The sequence below is a fragment of the Cynocephalus volans genome, chromosome 10 (genome assembly GCF_027409185.1).
Source record: "Cynocephalus volans isolate mCynVol1 chromosome 10, mCynVol1.pri, whole genome shotgun sequence".
Classification (NCBI taxonomy): domain Eukaryota; kingdom Metazoa; phylum Chordata; class Mammalia; order Dermoptera; family Cynocephalidae; genus Cynocephalus; species Cynocephalus volans.
In genome coordinates this window covers 26,842,059-26,864,313 of record NC_084469.1, presented here as the reverse complement: position 1 = coordinate 26,864,313, position 22,255 = coordinate 26,842,059, and the positions used below count along the sequence as shown (strand labels likewise).

The window sequence follows — 22,255 nt, the reverse complement described above, 5'->3', positions numbered from 1 at the left end:
CATCTGAAGTCTATTTTAATTTTAGCTATTTACTTTGTTCTTTTGGCTAGAATTTAATATTTACATATTTTTGAAACCTTTCCCTCTGATGGATTGGGTGAGCTGCCTGTCTAGACATTGGGTCTTTATAATGTGGCTTCACTGAGCATAAACATTGCATGCAGGGGCATGATGTAAGATTCTTGGTGAAAATAAATTAAAGGCAAAGGTGCAGTGTAAACTTAAAGGAAGAGTATTTCCTGATGTAAGGTGGTGCTGGCGAGGGAGGCTCTTGTATCAAGTATTGTTTGTGAACTGCTTATGATTAGGTTAAGCATTTAAATTAGATGTGGAGGGACATTTTAACATTATTCTTTATAGATGAGCTTTGAAAACAGTTTAGGTTCTTATCTTTAGGAACAAAGCAGAGTCAGGAGATGACTTCTCAGACCTACTCAGTTCCAAAATGGCTGGATCCAATTCACCTGAAACTGATAATAGGATTCCAAATGTAGGTAATAAATGAACTACCTTAGAATAATTTTCTCAGTTGCTATTCCTGCCACATTTTAAAATCCAGAATATTGTTTTGTTTGGACAATTAGAATAGATTTCAGTAGTGTCCTTTTCAATGAGAACTTTAGTTTGTTAATCAAATGCATCTCAATTATTGTTTTTATTCCAGTAGTTTATTCCACGTAAGTTCTGGAGACAGGAAACATTGGAAATACTGTTGTTTTCAATATCAGGGTATTATGTACACACTGCCATTTTAAATTATATTTCTCTGATTGGCTTGATAAATTAAATTGGATTATTAGATTTTTCTAATCTTATCCCCAACAGAGGAATATGAAATAACACTCAAACCATGGTGGCCTGTGGCCATAGAATTTTGCTTGTGGCTCATAGAATTTTGTTTAATTCCTTAACATAGAATCTTGAGGCTTAAAAAGAACTTTAATGTTTCAGATCTGTCCCCTGGCATTTCAGAATTTTTTCTTTAAAGATTTCAGCTCATCCTTCTAATTTGGGTGTAGTTATTGAATTAATATCATGGCTTCTTACCCCCTGATTAATGCTCTACTTCCCTTTAGTAAGAATTTATTAATAGGTACTATCTAGAGGACTGTGATCAAATCCCAAGAACTCTAAGTGCTGTTCTTCCATCTAAAAAGCTTAAAATTGAATGGTCTGAGGTGCACGTTTTTCAAGCCTAAGTCATTATGAGATGGAGCCTGTCCCATTAGGTTTGAGATCTTCTTTTATAATTAGATTAACCAAGTGAGAGCCAAACATTTGAAATGCTCTTGAAATTATAAATAAATAAACAAATATCTCTTTTTAAAAAGAGACAACTAATGTTTGCACCAAATATTACTTACGAAGAAACTCTTGCTGCCTTCTTCTAACTTGTAAGTAATATTTATGGAGGGTATATTTTTCCTTTTATCATCTTTGACAGCCTATCAGTTGCCACTGGTTGGTGTAAGAACTGTAGATAAATTGTCAGAAGGCACAGTTCAGTTCCCATGTCATTTGTATTTGAGCCTTGCCAGAAATTCTCAGAGCCCTGACAAAGGATAAAGGAGTCTCTAACACATTCAGGAAACTGAACGGTTAGCTCAACGCTTGCCAAGGCAAGCCCAAGTTTAAATACGTAATAATATCTGAGATGAGATCTTGTTTATAAAAAATTCTAGTTTACCTGCACCAGGTTCTGGTTAATTTAACACGTGGAGTGTTTCTACAATCAGGGAAATAGTTAGTCCACCTCATGTGCATTTACTACTATTCATAGTTCTGTGTGTATAATGCTCCTCTCTTGATTCCAGGCAGCTAGGCCTAGACCTCAGTCCGCTTAGATATTAGTCCCTGTTAGCTTCTCATGGTTTTAAATGTTCTATTACTTAACAAAACATAAAGTGAGGAGTACAGCTCTCTATCTTGTGTACTTGGCATCAGAAGGGTAGGCATTACATTCTTATTATATCAGCTGTTATTTAAAACAAGTTTTAATGTAGCCACTTCTGCTTTTGTGCTTCCCTAGCTTTTCCTAGGAGTATCAGAATAGAGACAAAAAGATAACTATGGGAATCTCACCTTTGCCTTGCTAAATGGGTCATTTGAGCTGTGTAACTATGTCTCTTTTTCAATTTGCCTGGCTGTTTTGGAATACCGACAGAACTAAGGGAAGGAGCCTCCAAGAACAGCAGCACTGAAAGCATTCCAAATAGAAATTTCTGTCAAATTGCTGACAAATATCTTGAGCCAGTTGATGGATTGGAACTCTGTTTCTCTTTTGACATAAGAAACAGGGGAAATCATACAGAGGAAATTGCCTCCAGAGCACATTTTCTTGGCTTCAAAGGATCTGTCTTTTATTATTATTGTTGTTGTTGTTATTATTAACAAATAAAAATAGGAGTAGACTAGACTGTGCACTCCATGAGGACATAGACTGTCTCTCTCTTCCACCATTGAATCCACAGCACTTGCGCTGTGATTATTTACATAATATTAATTAGTAAATATTTGAATGAGTGTGCTTGGAAACCATTTTACTTTATTTTTAAGGTTTGTAACGTGTATCTTTTTGAACTTCTTATTAAGAAAATTTCCAAACATATCAGAGTAGAAAATATATCCTCATGAACTCATTACTCAGCTTTAATAACAATCAACATTTTGCTTGATTCTTTCGTCTTCCCCCCACCTTTTATTTTCTCTTTTTTGGTTGGAACATTTTAAAGTGAAATGCGTATAAAAATAAAGTCTATTACTTTAAAAAAAAAAAAAAAAAAAGTGAAACTCAGATACCGTGTTATTTCTCTGCAGATATTTAAGAAACAGGCTTAGTAACCACAATGCAATGATCACACTAACAGTAAATCCTCAATTTCATTTAAGACCCTATTCATATTTAAATTTTCTGAAGCCCCCTTTAAAATATACATATGCAATAAATTAACACTTTTTGACAAAAAAATGAGAAGCTTCTGTAAAAGCATTCTCCTTTCATTATTGTTGAAACTAAACAAGAAAATTTTGTGTATAAATGTGCAAGAATCCAATAGAACACAACTAATACTCTCGTTAGGTAGTGCTAGTAGGTTGCTTCACATTATAATTGTTTGTGGGAATTACATCCGTGAGACCAGTGCTCACATTCATATACCTCACATTCACATCTTCAGTCTTTAGAACATGCTCTGATAATTGTTATTATAAATTATTCTAATAGCATACATTTATTGAGTATTTACTGTATGCTAAGCACTGTGCTTTATGTGCATTATTTCATAAGAGTCTTAAAACAACCCTATTGGCAGGTATTATATCTTCCTCCAATTAATTTAGTAAATTACCATAGATTTCATAGTATATGAGCTGGGTTTTGAATTTAGGTCTCCTAGCTACTGGCTGTGCTGCCTCCCTGAATATGCTTTAAAGTGCTGATGATAAAGAGTTAAATGACCTAAAATTAACCTTCTAAATTTCTTAATTTCTCTGTTGTCTGTTAACCTCCAGGCTGTAAGACTGGAAAGTACTTACCAGAATCGAACACGCTATATGGTAGTGGTTTCAACTAATGGTAGACAAGACACTGAAGAAAGCATTGTCCTAGGAATGGATTTCTCCTCTAATGACAGGTATGATACCGCAAAAAAGAGGGATGTGAAACTCTTTTCTTAAATAACCTGTTCAAGTTGACTTTTGAATTATCATAAAAACATCTTGTGCAGTTCTGCTCTTAAAGTTTAAGGCATAAAATTAGAGAACATAAAAGTGTCTCAGCCAGGCTTGAGAGACAGCATGTTTAATGAAAGTCTTTGGTTGTGTGTTCCTAATTTACCACTATTTCTTACCTTCCTTTTATCTTTAGGTAGTAATGATCTAAATTAAATGCTTTACACTTAAATTTCCAGGAAAAACTGCCTTGTCTTGGTGTTCTACTCTATTTTAATCAGTAATGATTCACTTTGACTCTAGGTGACTCTAGGGCACGTGCCCTTTGTGGTAGTCCACCAGTGATCCTGGATTCAAAGAGATCCCTCTTTAATTCCAATCTTTTATATTTATCCATGGCCTTAAACCTTGCTTTTACCAAATATTATACCTTCTTTTTTCTTTTTCTGAATTAATAAAGGGGAGGAAATAGTTCCTTAAACTCAAAGCAGAACCTTTTATAATCATGCACCTTCGACTTTAGCTGCATTTTACAACCTGTGATTAAAGATACCACACATCACACAGAACCTGGATTTTTGTGTGTCCATGGGGTTTGTTGCTTTCCTTTTTTATTTTCCCACTTTTTCTAGAGAAACCTTGGGAAGGCTGTGGAATGTGACTGCTGAGCAGATCTTTACACTCTAGATAATAAGCCTCAGGAAATCCTGCCAGATGTCTCAAAGCATTGACTTCCTGGCTGGGGACTAGAATGGAACTGTGGAGTAGCTAGGGGTGTGACCCAGGCCTGGGGGAATTTAGCCACAAAGAAAGGAGGAGACTGAGAATGATTGTCCTGATGTTGGGGGAGGGGAAGTCCCATTGTCACCAGAAAGTTTCCCAAACTAGTGTTTAACTGTACTTGTACGTAGAAGTTAACCTGAAAATGACTGTGGGTTCATAGGGATTGCAAGGCCAGAGTTGTTAGCTTGTATACCACTTACAGTATTTAATTGTATGTTCTGAGTTTACACAGGCTTGTAAACCATATTTAGGAAGCTTTTTCCTGCATGGTTTTAACTTGTGGTGTTACCTAAGGAACAGATCTTTCACTAAGCATTTTCCTTTAAGAGCACCTACCTTATCTGCATTCAGTAAGACTTTAGGACCTCTGATTTGAGTTTATATCTCTCTACATCTATATTGTCCAATAGTAACCACTAAACAAATTTATTTATTTATTTAAATAAAATTTAGTTCCTCAGTCATAACTAGTCACAATTCCAGTACTCAGTAGCCGTATGTGGCTAGTGACTACCATATTAGACAGTACATGTATAGAATATTTCCATTATTGCAGAAAGTTCAGTTGGACAACATTGCTGTAGCTCATGTTTCCTTTGTTCAGTTCTCCCTGACGCCTCCCTTGAAAAACCCTATAAAACAGGAACTGGGGCTGTACAGAAACTTCAATTGAGTCCTCTCCTAGAGACAGGAGGCAGTAACTGCAGATTGTCCTGACCCAGAGCGTGAGCAATCAGATGTCTAATCTTATCTTTTTCACTTTTTCCCAAACTTTACCAGAAAGAATGTTTATTAATATGGGTGTCCAGTAATTTATCCTCGGTTTTGTAATATCTGACAAGTGCCACTAACAAAGGGAAATTTTAGTTTATGGAAAACAAAGGGAGACATGAAAAGCTAGAAACTAGTTTTTATTCTGTTTGGTAAACTTGATAATATGAAATTCCTGTACATCCTCTGCTTGAATGAGCCCCTTAGACAGTAAGAGAAATGCTGCCAACCTCAGAATACTGGTGTTCAGGTAATCTAATGTTATTTCTATCTCAGTCACTGTTGAAGGAATTTGTATCATTTTGTATCTGGGAGTATAAAAATGTTAATGTTTCAAAACAGTATTAAGCCAAAGTGGAACCTAGATTATTTATGACAAGTGCAAGTAGTTCTTAATAAATGTTACAGCCAATTCATGTAGCCTACTTACAAGTTCTTTGAGTATTGTGTTATATTTTAATACATTTTTTAGTATATAGTGTAATCTTGGTTTCCAAAGCGCATTGGATATACTTCAATTTATAAAATAATAGAACTTCATGGTTTTGTTTTGTTTTTTAACTTCTCTTTGTACCCCCAACAACTTGAAATGCCTGGAACATAGTAGGCACTAAATAACTATTTGTTGAATAGGATGAATATCTACTAAAATAAGTAGCTATACTTTAATGGAGAAAAAATCTCATGAGACTCAGGTGAACTGGATAAAATACCAGGTGTGCCTAATTGAGGCCTCTTCTTCCTGTTCTGTGAAAAAGCTAATACTTAATGTAAAAAAGCATTCTGACTTGAATATAAGCTGGAAATGTGATGTTGGCTTCTACATATGATTGTCACATCTCCAAAGGTTGCCTGGCATCTAGTCACAAGTTCATGGATCACGCTGTTCTAGAGCTTCTGTATCTTCTATAGTTACTTAATTTCTAGGTTTGTTTCTGAGCTATCAACCCTTTATACTTATACTACAAATTATATTTGTTACTAGGAACCTGGCTAAGCACTCACTAAATAAAAAACAAAAAGCTACTCTAAGAATAACTCTACTCCATCTTGGAAGCTATTTTCAAAACAACTTTTCGATGTACCCACCTCATCTTCTCAACAAAACACGGTAGATCTATCTTACTCACTCCTGGACTCTAGCATAACCACTGTGCCTCTGGTGTTCAGGCCCAGGATTCTAATGTGGATAAGTGCGCCAGTCTTGATTTGAGTCTCCTGAGCTCTGGAATCACTTGTAGGGTGTTGAATAATAGGCCAGCAAGTGTAGTGAAAAGCCCAACTAGGGGCTAGCCTTCTGTAGCTCTGCAGTGACTTCAACAGTTAAAGCTTGGTATTCCTCTTATTGTTTTTAAATCACTTGCATAATGCTTCCCACCACCAGCCCACCTCCAAATCACTTGCAGATGTATTAGAGCACTCACTACAGATTCATACTCAAAATCTGTTTTACAGGACAGTGCATTTACATATATTGTTTTACTTTAAATATTTTAAATATTTATGATAACCCTATGAGGATAGGCTTCATTATCTGCATTTTAAGATGAAGAAGTTAAAGCTGAAAGAGGTTAAATAACGTCAAAAGAAACTAATACTGAAGGAGATAAAATCTAGATCTTTTGGCTTAGTAGACACTCAGTAAATTATCATTGAACTATTATTAGGTTTTAGGCACTTTTGTACGTATTTTTGTGCGTGTTATCTAATTTAATCTTCAAAACAGCATAATGAAGAAGATACCTATGTTTTTATCCCAGTTTTGCAGATGAAGAAATTGAGGCAGAAAGCAATCAGGCAATTTGCCTAAGATTAGAGTAGAGCCAGAACCCAGGTTTCACAACCCATGTTCTTAACTTTGCTGCATGGTTCCCCCTCCCATATATGAGGTTCTTGCTGCTACACCATGCTGCCTCTCTAGATATACTGGCAGGGGGCAGGGAGCAGGTGTAGGAGCCTTTGGAGATTGGCCAGAGGGGAAAAGTGGTTTACGGCAGGCAGCCTTAAGGAGAAAAAGTGGCAGAGGTCTAGAGTAGGTTACAGTTGTCCAGAGAAGTGGTGTAATAGAGCACATGATTGGGAGTCCCTGGTTTAATATACCAAGCTGTTCCATTAACTTAAAGCCAGTTTCCTCCCTGGGCTTGTGTGTGAGTGAAATAGTATTTTATTATACCATACTAATGTTACCCTTTTGTTGGTTGTTGGCATTCCTATTAACCCTGCATTTTTAGCAGTGCTAGTTCAGTGAACAATCACCAAGCACTGTTTTATTTGTTTAAGCTAAGTTGTATCTATTTTGTCTCTCTAACTTGATCACAAGCCATTAAGAATTACTTCTTTACATTTTTTTATTCCCTTTCCCATTTAGACTATTGAGTATGTTCTGGTGTTCAATAAATCTATATAAACTTCAAAATTAGAATTGAGCAAATCACACATTCCAAGATCTTCAGCAACCAGCAGTAGTTCTTAGCATTAGAAATAATCCTTGGAGTTGAGTTGGGTGCTCTACCCTGGGCTAAGACCTGCCAAATGCAAGTCAGCAACAGTCACTTGGATTTTTTAGATAGTGGGCACTTGTAAGACAGCAATAGAGGAAGCTCAGTTAAGTTTTCTTTGTTAAATGTATAAGGAACTGATTAACCATCTCAAAACAGCTCCTGAAGGACATACATGGGATTAATAGTAAAATGAAATAGAAATTTCTTCTCTGTAATACTTATGCCAGAATTTAGAGCTTTAGGGGTTTATCCTTTGTGTTAAAAGACTTAATAAGCAAAAGACTGCATCCCAGAATAATAGGAAGTAACTTATGGACTATTTCTTGTCTTGTAGTAGCATTTGTACCATGGGCTTAGTCCTGCCTCTCTGGAGTGACACCCTAATACACTTGGATGGTGATGGGTAAGAACTTTCCCTTTTTATTCTCCTACAGAAAACCAACAGGGATGTGGGATTTCCATCTTAGTGCCCATTCATTCAGCTAAATGGGAGGCCCAGGTGCCCAACTGAATTGTCATGTCAGTAGCTCAATGAGTCCTTTTAAACTCTTGTTTGGTAAAATGGAGTAAAACTAAACTTGTCAGTGTCTTTCACTAAGGCAACTATGGTAGGAATCCAGACAAAGAAGAACTAGTTTGTTGGCTCACTCTTTATTGTGAGCATGTGGGACTGTTGCAATGTTCTCCCAGAGGATGATACGTTCTGTTTCAAATAACTTCTTGCCACCTCTGCCAGCTGTCAGCCCACAGTATAAGCTCTTTCCTGTGCCAATTCCTTCCAGTGACCCCCACCCCCAATTCCTGGTGTTTTTAGAGTATGTCCCTAAGAGACCAAGATGTTGGCTCCAGTTTATAAAACCAGGGTCAGGTTTGCTAAGAACCCACAAGACTTCCAAATAGAAATATACAGCAGAACAGTTTGTCCATAGCTACAGCTGGGAAACTGTATGTAATTCTCCAACTCCAAAGTAGGAATCTATTCATTTTGCCTGGTAAATAAAATCTGACAATTAGCTTAAAGCTTTTCAGTCAAGTCAGTTAACATCTACATGAAGTGCCTGATGATTTCTTCTACTGAGCCAGCTGTTGCTAGCCTGGGAAACAATCTTGAAAACTCACAACTGAAATAACTTACACTCATTTATGGATTTTTGTCTTGTTCTCTTTTGTCCTTAGTGGGTTCAGCGTATCAACAGATAACAGAGTTCACATATTCAAACCTGTATCTGTACAGGCAATGTGGTAAGATGATTTTTAATATCTCTACATTATTGGAGCAATATTTTGTGAGAAGTAGCAATTTGAAATGGTACAATTTGCTATGAAAATGCTGTATGATGTGTTTGCATGTATAGGATTTTGTGGCCATCATAGTTAAAGATGACTTACAATTGCTATTTTCAAATTGTTACAGTGGAAGGCCTTGAGAATTGGTGAACAAGTGAAATTCAGAGGTATTTGGCTCTGGAAGAGATTTAATGGATCAGATAGCTGGTTGGAACTGAGCTTTATAGTTTATAGGGACACATGGACTAAGTTAGTTACTTAGCAGTCTGTTAGCTAAGTCTAGAACACCACACTGTTATGCATTAGCTTTCAATTTCTTAAGGTAATCAGGGGTAGCATTGACAGAGTTACATTATAGATAGATAAATTTCCTTTTAATCTGGTGGTGGCTATTTTCATAATGAAAACAAAGCCTAGAGAAAACACTGTAGTTGTAAATAGTCATCAGTTGGCACACTGACACTTTTAGGTTATTTACTATGTGCCAGGGATTGTGCCAGGTGCTTTACATGGATTATATTTAATCATCACACCGACCCCCAAAATAGTATTATTAGTCTCTTATTATGGATGAGAAAACTGAGGCTTTGGAGAGGTCGCATAATTGGCCTGAGAGTATCGCTTACATTTAGACAGAATAGACTCTTACTCTCTTGTTCTGGATTATTTAGAAAATGATCTACTATAACTAGGGAAGGATGTAACTCTAAGACTGAGTCTGTACCCCAGTCAGGGATTTGAATTTTAGTTTCTCGTTCAGCTTCCTGTTCTGTAGTAGAAGTCCCCATGAGGAGTGGAATGAACAGAAGGCAAACAAAACAAGAAATAAAAGTTTCTGAAAGACACTAGGGAGGTAATCTACCCCTGAATAACAGAATTGATAGGACTGAGGTGGGTGGAGTCCTAAGAGTCTCTGAACAGTTAACAGTCTTATCATTCTGTGCAGAAATTGAGATAGGACAGTTTCAGGTCATATGTTTAGACCAGATTTTTAGATTTAGGGCATATTTCTTTCTTTCTTTTTTTTTTTTTAAAGATGACCCGTAAGGGAATCTTAACCCTTAACTTGGTGTTGTCAGCACCACACTCTCCCAAGTGAGCTAACCGGCCATCCCTATATAGGGATCCGAACCTGTGGCCTTGGTGTTATCAGCACCACACTCTCCCAAGTGAGCCGTGGGCCAGCCCTGATTTAGGGCATATTTCACAGCTAAATTTCTCATGGAAAATTTGTGACCTCTTTTGACTAAGGCTCTTAAAAGCAACTGACATATCTATTCCCAAGTACTAACTAAAACCAAATAATAGTAAGGCCCATAAATGACAGTGTTTTCAGGTATATTTTGGGGAGGAGTACAAAGCAGTCTTAATTCAAGTAAATAACCTTGAATTAAGCTCTGTTAGCTTATTGCAGAATAAATTTTTTTTTGGTGTACCACATGGGGAGTAGTGAATTGAAAATCAAAGAAAAAAAATGCACATACATGATGCATGGATCAAAGCAGCATGTAGACCAGGTGTTTCCTTCACAGGAGGGTAATTACTGCAGCCTTCCACTGCTATATGCAGCTGAAGTATCTGAGGTAGCTAGATCGTGAGTATATTTTAGGCAGTTGCATCAGACTATGTAGCATATGCTTTTGAAGCAAGTGTTTCCTAGATGAAGAAAACATGCATTGAGTATCCTGTACATTATACTAAGCTGGCCCTTACCTTTGAATTTGTGTAGTGAAACTAAAATTCTCTGATAATTCTCTGAAAAGTTGGCTTTCTCTGAGAATTTGGCTTACTTCGAATGATAGAGAGCATTTTTAAAAGATTCTACAACTTTGTTTTTAAGGAAAAATCTGTTTCCCTAATAAAAAATGGACTGGCACATTTTTCCTTTATTAATGTATATTTTTAAAAATCATTTTAATATACATTATCTGGGGTTGACAAGAATTCAAGGAACAGACATTGTCATATACTATTGGTGGAAGAATAAACTGGAACAACCTTTCTGGAGAGTGATTTGCCAATATGCCTTGTCATTTTGCATGCCCTTTGACCTAGTAATTCTCCTTCTAAGAATTTAACCAAGGTAATAACTGTGTGTGCATAGCAAAGATTTTAGCTGTAAGAATGTCTGTCATTATTCTAATAATAGCAAAAAAAAATTGGAAAATATTTAAATGTCTTAAAAGTAAGAGTCAGTTAAATTATGGCACTTCTATGTTATTAAATATTATGCAACCATTAAAAATGATCTAGTTAAAGAATATTTATTGACATGGAAATATGTTGATGATGAGAGGCTGTAAAGTTAAAGAGCATGTTATAAACAGTATTCAGAAAGTGATCATATCTTTATTATAGATTTATGTATAGACAAAAAGACTGGAAAGATCTACACCAAAACTTAAATGGTTGTTATTTCTGGGTGGAGGGATTATAGGATATTTCTGCCTTTTATCTGAGGTCCCTGAATTTTCTAAAGTGAACATGGGTCACTTTTGTTTTGAGGGAAAAATAAATAAAAAGGCATTTTTAAGAAAAAGATATAAATAGATTGGCCAGGAATGAGAATTCTCTCATACTGTCTTTTTCTCTTAGAGATACATTAGTTTATAGCTAATAAGACATTTCATTCAACAAATACTATTGGCCTCCAACTATTCTCCTGTGTAATTTACTTCCTAGCATTTCTGGCTTAAGCTTTTCCCAACCGTGTAACCAAAAAGGTACTTGTCATTTTTGTTTACCCTTGTTGGGTTCTTGAGTTCAGAGTCAGAAGGTTTACTCAGTCTCAGAGTAATTAGAGCTGTTGTTCTTAGAAAATAGCTCATGTATATGAATAAATGGTTTAAAGAGAATAGGAGACACAGGCTGCAAAAATGGTAAATGTCATTAGATCAGTACTTCCTGGACATTAAAGGACGTGTCCTCAAGGCTTAGTGACATCTATCTATGTGATCTATGTGGAGCCTCTAAGAATCTTAGGGAATGTGTGCTGTCATATGATTCTGTGCCCAGGGAAACAAATCTTCGTATTGTAAATTAGTTGAGATCTTTAATTTTCTAATGATACATCACAGCCACAGCATGGTTCCAACTATAGGATAATGAGCTCCATAGGTAACCAGACCTATTTTTCACTGGTGAGCTGTCAGTTCTCCCTTCCCACCCTCCAACACCCTACCTTAATGATACCTCATACCTTTCAACAAATGTCTAGTCTGTTGCTATGGATAGGTAGTATGGTATAATCAGAATTGGAGAATCCTGAATTTCAGGGAATAGATTCTCCAAAGGCCAAATTCTATAGAATTTAAAAATTAGAAGAGTTCGGGGTACACAATTCTGCAGTTCTCATTTCCCAGCATATCTTCCAGGTCTGCACTACAGAGTTTACACAAGGCTTGTGAAGTGGCCAGAATGCATAACTACTACCCAGGCAGCCTATTTCTCACCTGGGTGAGTTATTATGAGAGCCATATCAACTCGGATCAATCCTCAGTCAATGAATGGAATGCTATGCAGGATGTGCAGTCCCACCGGCCCGACTCTCCAGCTCTCTTCACAGACATGTAAGTCAGTTTGCTGAGAATTGTGGAAGTCCTCTTTGTTGTGTCCTAGGAAGTCATAGGTAGCATGTTCCTTCTCATCTCTTCTCTTGGGGAATTAGTCTTACCCAGTGATATGAGTCACTGTCTACAGCACACATCTGCCCCACATAAAGAACTCTGTCCTTTCTGTTGCCTGCAAAGGCCTGAGGAGTTTCACTATTGGGCACAATGAAATCTCCATAGTCAAGAACTACAAAATGATAAATTTCCATTATTCAGATTCCACTAATTTGAAATTTGAATCTAAAGGAGTTGAGTTAAAGTTTGCATTTGCATTACCTGTGAAAGAAGCATTTGGTAAGCAAATTAATGACATAAGGAAGATTTTAGAGGAATGTGTGTAATACTAAAAAAGACAAGATGGGCCGAGCCCGTGGCGCACTCGGAAGAGTGCGGCGCTGGGAACGCAGCGGTGCTCCCACCGCGGGTTCGGATCCTATATAGGAATGGCCGGTGCGCTCACTGGCTGAGTGCCGGTCACGAAAAAGACAAAAAAATAAATAAATAAAAATAAAAATAAAAAAATAAAAAAAGACAAGATGTTTCCAGTTGATTCAAAGGGATAACTAGGTTGTTAGGGTAATTTTAAACTGATTTCTCTTCAAGTTTTTAAAAAAGTATTTTATCATTCAAGTATATTCCTCCGCTCCACACTTGCCTTGGTAAGTCCTTGTCAGTAAGATTTTGTTAATCTCCCTAGTATACTTACTGTGAGCTGGAAAAGGCCTACAGTGGAGCTGATGTTTATTTCCTTTTCAGGTTTATGTGTTAAAACTTCTGTGACTATTTTGGAAGGTTTTTTACACTTAGTTCCTGCTTTGGAAATTAATCAGGATGTTTATTTTACTCTGAATTGATCTTTCTGCACTTCCAAGGTATTCTACAGCTAGGAAAGAAGAGTAGCTACTTATACCATCTAATCTTACAGACAGGATTCACCTTCAGATTCCAAAAGTCATGCCAAAACCATTTATGATTTTTTTAAAAGAAGCTTAATTTAGATAATAGTTTGATAAATGCTTTTTACTACAAAAGGTGAAATTTCCAAGTATTGTGTGAAAGAAACAGTCCAAAAAACAGTGGAATCTTTTTTGCACAGGGTGTTATTAGTAGTAGGACCTCCTTTTCAGTAGCTCTGGTCCTAAGACCCCACAGAAACTAAAAAGATAAGTATTTATGATTTTATGCTTTACAGATGGTTGATGGGTTTCATAGGAATGGATGTCTCATCTAGCTCAAAAAAGCACATTCTAAACCAGACTTATGTGAGAGAGAGAAAATTCTTCCCGTTTTTCCTGATTTTATTACAGAAGATTCAGAAACTATAGCACAAAAAGAAAATGAAGTTGCTCATAATCTCTCTACATCCTTAAGCAAAAAAACATAAAAGGTAGTCCCTGGTACATGGTAGAGGCTCATTAAATGTTAGTTCTTACTTAGTATGTACAATATAACCCTGGTTTTAAGAGAGATTTAATAGACAAGTGTCTATCTGTTCATAGAAAAATTATACATGAAAGCTGTAGGCCATATTATTATTAATGATTATCTCTAGATAGAGGGATTTTCAATGATTTTTATTTTCTTTATATTTTTCTGTATTTTCCAAATTTTTCTACGTTGAAATTGAGGAAGAAAAACTGTGTTTGTTGTAATGCTTTTCCATTCCCTCCTCTTCCGTGAGTTGACTAGAAAAACCTATGAAAGAATGCTGAGAGTACAGGGAGAAAGTGTTCCAAAATGGACTTAAGTGCTCTACTGTCAATAGTTTGTGTTTTGAAATCCAAGGAAGGGAGAAGGGAATGTACATGCATGGTGCGCCCAGTAAAGGTCAAATGCTATGCCAGGCACTTTATATGTGATATCTCAATTAAATCCTCATAAGAATCTCATGAGACAGCTATTACTATCCTCATTTTATAGAAAAGGAACCAGAGGTTCAGGGGAGAGAGGGAACTTGTTCAAAGTTGTACCACCAGTAAGTAGCAGGGCTGGAATTAAAACCTAGGCCTGTCTGCTCCCAACCCACTCTGCTGCAAACAAGTGTGAAGGATTGAGGGGAAAATTGCTAAACTAGGGAATCTAACCCATGCACATGGGTGCTAATATTTGTTTTTACCAATATTCCTTTTTTAATGAAAGACTGAAATTATACATTTACTTTCTACCATTAGCTATGTCTAGGAAAAATGACGCATGAATACAAATTTTAATCTTAGTTAAGACAGGGATTCCTTGGCTGATTGAAAGGCAGATGGCACAGGTATTATCTGTATTCTGCAGGATTCATAAGAAACTTAGAGCCCAAGTGGTGGGGAGCCCCAAGGTTGTGGGGTTAGAGCATCCATTTTTGGAGATTACTGAAGCTATTTTTGAAGCCAGTGATAAGACCATAGGCAGCAAGAGCAGGCAGGATGCCTGAAGGCTTAGTCCATTTCCATCTCCAAATAAGGAGGTGCAAAGCAGATACCTTTCTTGGGTAGGTTGGGGGTAAAGATGAGACAGAAAGTGCTTTCTGTCAGCCTCACTCAAATTCTGCATATTATTAAATAATGCTTTTAGAGAGAAGCATCCAGTTACATTGAACCAATGCTTTTCTAGTAATTGGAGAGTCAACTGCCTAGTTTGATTTCATGTTGAAGTTCCAAGGATAATTTTATTTTTAAGAGAGTCAGAAGTCTAAGGGAAGCAACATAATCCTGCAGGGAGAACGTTAGGCTGGGCTGAAAGTTCTGATTCTCCTGCCTTGTGTGATTATCAGCAAGTCATTTAACTTTTCAGCTGTTTATTTCCTCTGTCTGTAAAATGAGGATAACAATTTCACAAAGATATTATGAGAGTTATCATGAAAAGGAAAGCATTTTGGATGGAAGTACCCTAGGTAGTTAATTCCTGTAAACCATTTTGGGAGAGAATTTGCCTTATTGAGGAAGGCAGGATCACTTTTCCTTCTTTCCCATTTTCTAGAACCACAGCAATGAATGATCAGCACAGGGTGACATTTTAAGCTACAGAAGACCCAGTTCCATAGTGGGTCACACCACTGGTCTACCCAGCTTGGTATTCTGGCTCAGTGATAGCCATAGGTACTTAATGGAAAAGTGTGGATATGATCCTCTATTAAAGTATTATACTCAGTAATACCCAATTTGTCTTTGCTCCTTCATGGATCTGTATGCATGAATATATTTAAGGGCTTTTAGAACCTCTTCAAGTAATAATTTCTACATGTTTACATTCTATGCATTCTGAAAAGAAACTTTTAAAAATATAGTTTTCTTTTGCCATGCCCTCACAATATAAATCTAAGATTAATAAAGGCAAGGCTTGCCAATTTGGAAACATGATCCAATGATACATCATTAACTTTGTCAAATTCTGGCTTAAGAAATCATCATTTCTCTCTCTCAGACCAACTGAACGTGAGCGAACAGAAAGACTAATTAAAACCAAATTAAGGGAGATTATGATGCAGAAGGATTTGGAGAACATTACATCCAAAGAGGTAAGAGATCTTGAGTCATAATTGTTCCAAGGCTAGGGCTGGGATAACAGTACGTCTGGGGCATTAGAAATGGCTCATAGTTGAGAGTACAGAGGAACTTTACAGAAACCAGTGTAATATATCATCTTTGTTTCAGATACGAACAGAGTTGGAAATGCAAATGGTGTGCAACTTGCGGGAATTCAAGGAATTTATAGATAATGAGATGATAGTGATCCTTGGTCAAATGGATAGCCCTACACAGATATTTGAGCATGTGTTCTTGGTAAGTTTTAGGGCCACTTTAAGTGGTGTGCTGAAGCTAGCCCATATGAACTCATGGGGGGGCAATATTAAATAAAATGTAACTTACATTAAAGGTAAGTATGCAAATACTTATTAAATATTAAATAAAATGTAACTTACAGTAAAGACAAAGGTAAGTATGCAAACCTCATCAGGTCCTAATTATTTTACTACATTTTAATATTATCTGTGCTCTTAAGATTATTTATATCTGTCGATGGTGCAAATGTTATATAATTGTGTGCTACTGCTCTTCTCTTTCCAATTCCTCATTTAGTAACATCAAGCTTGTGGATTAAAATGGACCATGATGGGATTATTTATACCAAGGAACTTGGCAAATTTTACAAATCAGGCTTTTCTTCCCCTAGGTTGTTAAATATTTCATCTGTTTTTCATAATACTCAAGGTCAAAAACACACCAGTCCAGAGTAGTTTTATGCAGTGTATCCAAATAGGATGATCCTTTAAGGTCACTGTTTCAAATCTGCCTAATCTGTCAAGGTCTGACATATCTGAGCAGAGCAGGTGGGGACTACTTAAAACTGAGAGGCTGTTGGACATTTAAACACATGAAATCTTCTAGCTACATTTTGAGTCCCCCAAATCCTTTTGTGATACCAAAATTCAGACTAAAAATTATTCTTGGTTCCTGAACATTCAGTGACCTATAAGTAGCTCAAGGAGACTTCTCTGACAGATAGATTAGGAAAGCTTCTAAAATCCTAGGACCCATTTTCCTCTCAAAGAGTTTTAGTTTTCATCTGTACACAGTAGTGGGAACAAGTTAACAAGGATAATTAAAATCAGTGGGGAATGCCAGAACCTTGCTTTTGTGTCCATTTCTCACACACTTTGACCAAAAATGCTAACCAAGAGCTACATCAATTGGTTTGAATTTCACTTCCTTTCTCTGGTGAGGACATTTGTGAACTGTGAAATGATTAGATACTGAGAAACAGGAGAGAAGAGGAATAAACGCACAGGAACTGACAAACTAGATCACTCTGAATATTTAAGAGTTTATTTCACCAGGCAATCCGACTTTGTGCCATTGAAGGCTTGTGTCCAGAAATAACTTGTTGACACTGTAGAGTGTGTGTGTCTTTAGAGTGATTCATAGTGGTGTATAGCTATGAAGTTACTCATGAAAAGCTATGAGTTGAGAGGGGGACATCTTTTCCATTACTTTAACTTGACCAATATGTGTTGCTATTTCTGGATGTAGATCATACTGTAAAACTGTCATTGGCCTTTCCATTCGTAAGGCACCTGGCTTTGTTGTCCCTTATGTATACTTCCATGAGGGTTCAACTATATCCTGCTCTTGTGTTGCTGGAAAGAATCTTTGTGTTATCTATAGAAAACTTATGAGTCACTCATTCAAATGGGCCCTGCCCCCAACTGTCTCCATGTAACCTGACTAATTTTTATGAAGGGCAAAATAAATGCCTGTAGCCAAAAAGAGCTCACGTTAGAAAGTGAGCAAAGCTGCAAACTTAGAAGTCACTTTGACATTTAGCTTGGATTTTAACACCTAAAAGGATGTAGACATGATGAATATCAAATATAGTTCATTTCTGACTGGTCATCCTATTTTATTTCAGACATTCTTCCCTTTGCCTCTGATGCCACCCATTCAAGAACTACCCCCCTCCTCAAATAGCATATTTTAGGGCATATAAGCACATTTTAATACTACTCTAAGCAAAAAGAACAATCTGATTCCCCCAAAATTACAGTTTCCTAATCAATCACAAATGCATTTGAGTGTTTATACCAGTAGATTCATCCTATGTTTTTATGATTGTCAGGCATATTCTTCCATCTTGAGTTTTTTTCTTATTACAAAAATCATTCATGTTCATTGTAGAAAATTTTAGAAGATAATAAATTACATTTAATTAGGGCTGGCAGGTTAGCTCAGTTGGTTAGAGCATGGTGCTGATAACACCAAGGTCAACACTTTGGATCCCTGTACCGGCTTGCCACTAAAAAAGAAACAAAAAGAAAATCACATTTAATCATCTCCAAGACAGATAATCACTGTTACCTTTTGTTATATAATATTACCTTCCAACCACTTTTACTTTTATTTGTATACATATATACACATATATATGATACATGGATTTTATTTTTTAGAGCAGTTTTAGGTTCACAGAAAAATTGAACAGAAGGTACAGAAATTTCCCACATGCCCCCTGCCCCTACACATGCATATAGCCTCCCCCATTATCGGCATTCCCCCACCACAGTGGAACATTTGTTACAACTGATGAACCTACATTGGCACATCATTATCAGTCATAGTCCATAGTTTATGTTAGTATTCACTCTCGGTGTTGTACATTATATGGGTTTGGACATATTTATGATGTGTATCCAATCTATCATTATAGTATCATATGTGGTCTTTTACTTTCTTAATACGTGTACATATTTTTGAACAAAGGAAAATCTCTTAAGCTCCAGATATAATACTATTTTCTAGAGAATGTATATTTTCTTTCCATTGTGAATATTTTTCTTATTTGGAAAAAAGTTTCCAAATTGGAGAATCCTGAAATTTAACTCCTGTCTAACAAAATAAGTACATAAACAGGTTGTCTAAATATTTTATTATACTTGTTCCTTGGTGGCTTCCTCCCTTTGTTTGCATCACCATATTCTGTGTTCAAACCCCTATCTCTTCTCCAGTGAGTCTGTTCCCTGCTGGTTTTCCCAGCAATTGACACGGAAAAAGAGGTCTTATCCTAGCTGCAAGTGGCGGTGTTAATTTTCTGCAAAGTCATCTCATCTTGTGCATAGCTGCCATGCCTGGAGCTCAACCAGATTGTGTGAAAAGAGGCAGCGGGATTTCTCCCTCCCTTTGGGAGAATGGTCAGCTCTGCAGTGTACTGCACAGAGATCTGTTTATTTAGAAAGGTGTCCAGCTGGTATGGAGAGGGAAGGTATATAACGTAGTTTAAAGAAAACCTGCAGTGAGAAGAGAGGATTGATTGGTGGAAAAGCCAGGGTCTGTGTAGAAAAATAGGTTATTCCACATCCTCATGAGTGTACTACTTCTCTGAGCTGGAAGCCTTTGCCCAACCAAATTTCAATATCAGCAGCTCTTCTGGAGGCTGTTCAATTTGGCTGAGAAAAAGCTGGATGTGAACAGAGAGACCCTTTGCAGCAAAACAGGCAGCTTTCTTAGTTAAACAAGGGAAACATGAGAATATTGGGCACACAACCAGTAAGTTTGCTTATGAATAAAAAAAGTAGTCAGAGTTTTTACTGATAATTATCTTTTTTAAGATTTGACATTACATACCTTTGTAGAATATTGTTCCCTTTTCAAAGAAAAATTCAGCCTCAGATTGGTTACTTTTACTGTAGGTGCGAAGAAATGGAGGGTATGTGAATAGATGAGACAGTAATCAAATGCATTATTTTAATCATATTCATTATTTTTGTCCCTGACTGGAGATGTATGGCATAAAATTCTCTTGGAAGGAAAAGTTAATAAAGAGCTTATGCCTGGTTACCACAGTAATGTGACTTACAGCACTGAGGCTATAATTATGGTACTGTAAATCAGTGAACATGTGTGAAGTGAAGATATGGACAGGGATACCAGTCCTTGCTGATTATGTCAAGTTGTATTTATCTTAGTAGAGCCTCCAGTACAATCCTTATTTGCTATTAATGTGTTCTCTTCTATTTTGTGTGGAACAGTTGGACCCCCAGCAAGGCTATTTACTGAGGATAACATTTGAAATGTTACATGGGTCTTTCAGCCAGTATACAGTGCAGAGGAATCAGAGTAAAAGAGTGAAACTTACTTAAAGATGTATTATAGTCCCAAGATTTCATTTTACACTTCAGTAAGATTAGAATATGTTTTACATAATTACAGAACATAGTGGAAAGCCTCATAGAATTATGTCATTGTAAGCCTGAAAAGCATGGGGGTAAAAAAAAGATTGGGTCTGTAGAGGGCCATGGGGAAAATATGCATGGCATTTGTATTGAGGACAGAAAAGTAATCATACCAAATTGAATCTAGTTCTTTCATGTTGAATTTGAAGCAGTCCTAACCACAACCCGCATCATTTTATATGGGCTTCATTGTGTTCATAATCAGTGCCGTTAATTTATTTTGCCTCTGGATAGGTGTTACTTCAGATTGTTAGATTAAATTCTCTCAGGACAGGTAGATGTAGACTGTGAACTTTTCCTATCATGTCAGGGTTATTTCCATCTTACTAGACAGAGTTCCACAGAGGATTTAGGTTGCTAAATTAAGAAGTGAGGTGGTCACATTTCCCTAGCTCAAGTTTATCCACTTGATCCTTTTTGTTTGGCATCTCTCTCCTTGAAGTCTTTTGTAGTTCTTGCCTACTTCTTTTGTGTGGGGGCTAGTTTTCTAAGGTTGAACACAGCTTTCCCATATTTTTTTTAAAACAAGTCAGTCGAGCCCTGGTATGTAGAAAAAGTCAGTTGCCTATCGTTTAATGACCTTTTGCTAAATGGAATGTTCAGCATAGTACCCTTGAGATCTCCCAGTTTAACAGCCAAATTACAGATCACTTGTAATATGAGATAGTGCTTGTATAACAGTTGACAATTTTCAGAGTACTTCATTTACTTTACTTATCTCATTTGATAATTCATTCACCAAACATTTATTGATTCTTTTTATTGTGCCAGGCATGAGAATAGGTATTTGTACAGTTTGATCTAATTCTAGGAGAGAGTGATGAACTGTATCAGGTAGATACTCAGAGATGGCCAGTGGAATAAGGATACAGCAGTGACCCCTAGATTAGACAATTAGGAGAGGTCATTAGTAACATTAGCTAGAGTGATGAGGCCAGAGGCCAGAGTGCTATGGGTTGAAACACATGGGAAATGAGGAAATAGAGAAAGTAATAGACTATATTTCCATGAATTTGGGCTATGAAGGGAATGAGGAAAGGACGATGTCTAGAGGAGGATTCCGGATGGAGAGACGATTTTTCCATTTTAAAATGTAGAAGCTTTATGTGTATAACTTGAGGGAAAGGTACCCATTAAATTTGTGGGACTGGAGTGGAAAGGGTGTTTCATTTTACGGATAAAGAAAGTGAAGACAGAGAGGATAAGCAGTTTGCCCTATGCCCCCACAGTATAAGGGGGAATTGGAACTTGAACCCAAGTCTTCTAATGCTAAATTCTATTTAATGCATCTAATTCCAAAATATGTAAACTATTACTTTAAAATGTTTGCCTTATCAAAAGATATGAACAAATAGCTCAAAGATAGAAAATGGGCTTTAAACATTGAAAAGTTCCTCAGTTTTACTAATAAGAGATGCAAATTGAAACTACACTGTGATAATATTTCACATCTATCAGATTGGCAAAATACCAGATATCAAAATTCTGAAGTTTAACCACACATATTGTTGGCAAGGCTGTGGGGAAAGTGGCACTCATGCATTGCTGGTGAAAATGCAGAATTGTTTCAACCTCTGTGAAGGGGAATTTAGCAGTGTCTAACAAAACTGCACTTAATCTTTGACCCAGCAATCCTGCTTCCACAAATATGAAAGATCATTCATATGAGACTAGTTGAATAAACTATTGATATTACTACCCAATGAAGTACTATGCAGATGTAAGAAAGAATAAAGAAGATCTCTATCAAACTGTTATATGGAGGGTTTTTGAGGATATGTTATTGTAAATTGAAAAAAGCAAAGAGCAAAAAATTATATGTAATATTTTTGTTTATGAATTGGTAATACGAGTAAAAAATGGTAAAAAGTATACATTTGCTTATATTCTTTCAAAATAGAACATAAGTAGAATAAATCAGA

General features: G+C 36.5%; 1 protein-coding gene across 5 annotated transcripts in view; it reads left to right on the top strand.

Moving 5' to 3' along the window:
- SSH2 (slingshot protein phosphatase 2) overlaps positions 1-22,255 on the top strand; it is a 265,214-nt gene that overhangs the window by 206,518 nt on the left and 36,441 nt on the right. For 3 of the 5 annotated variants that reach the window (XM_063113269.1, XM_063113274.1, XM_063113272.1), the window contains 6 exons: positions 3,511-3,632; positions 8,059-8,127; positions 8,901-8,966; positions 12,386-12,580; positions 16,031-16,124; positions 16,261-16,389. In XM_063113269.1, the coding sequence (XP_062969339.1) occupies positions 3,511-3,632; positions 8,059-8,127; positions 8,901-8,966; positions 12,386-12,580; positions 16,031-16,124; positions 16,261-16,389 (675 nt within the window). The remainder of the gene's footprint in view (positions 1-3,510; positions 3,633-8,058; positions 8,128-8,900; positions 8,967-12,385; positions 12,581-16,030; positions 16,125-16,260; positions 16,390-22,255) is intronic. The other 2 variants (XM_063113271.1, XM_063113273.1) reach the window with 1 other exon arrangement.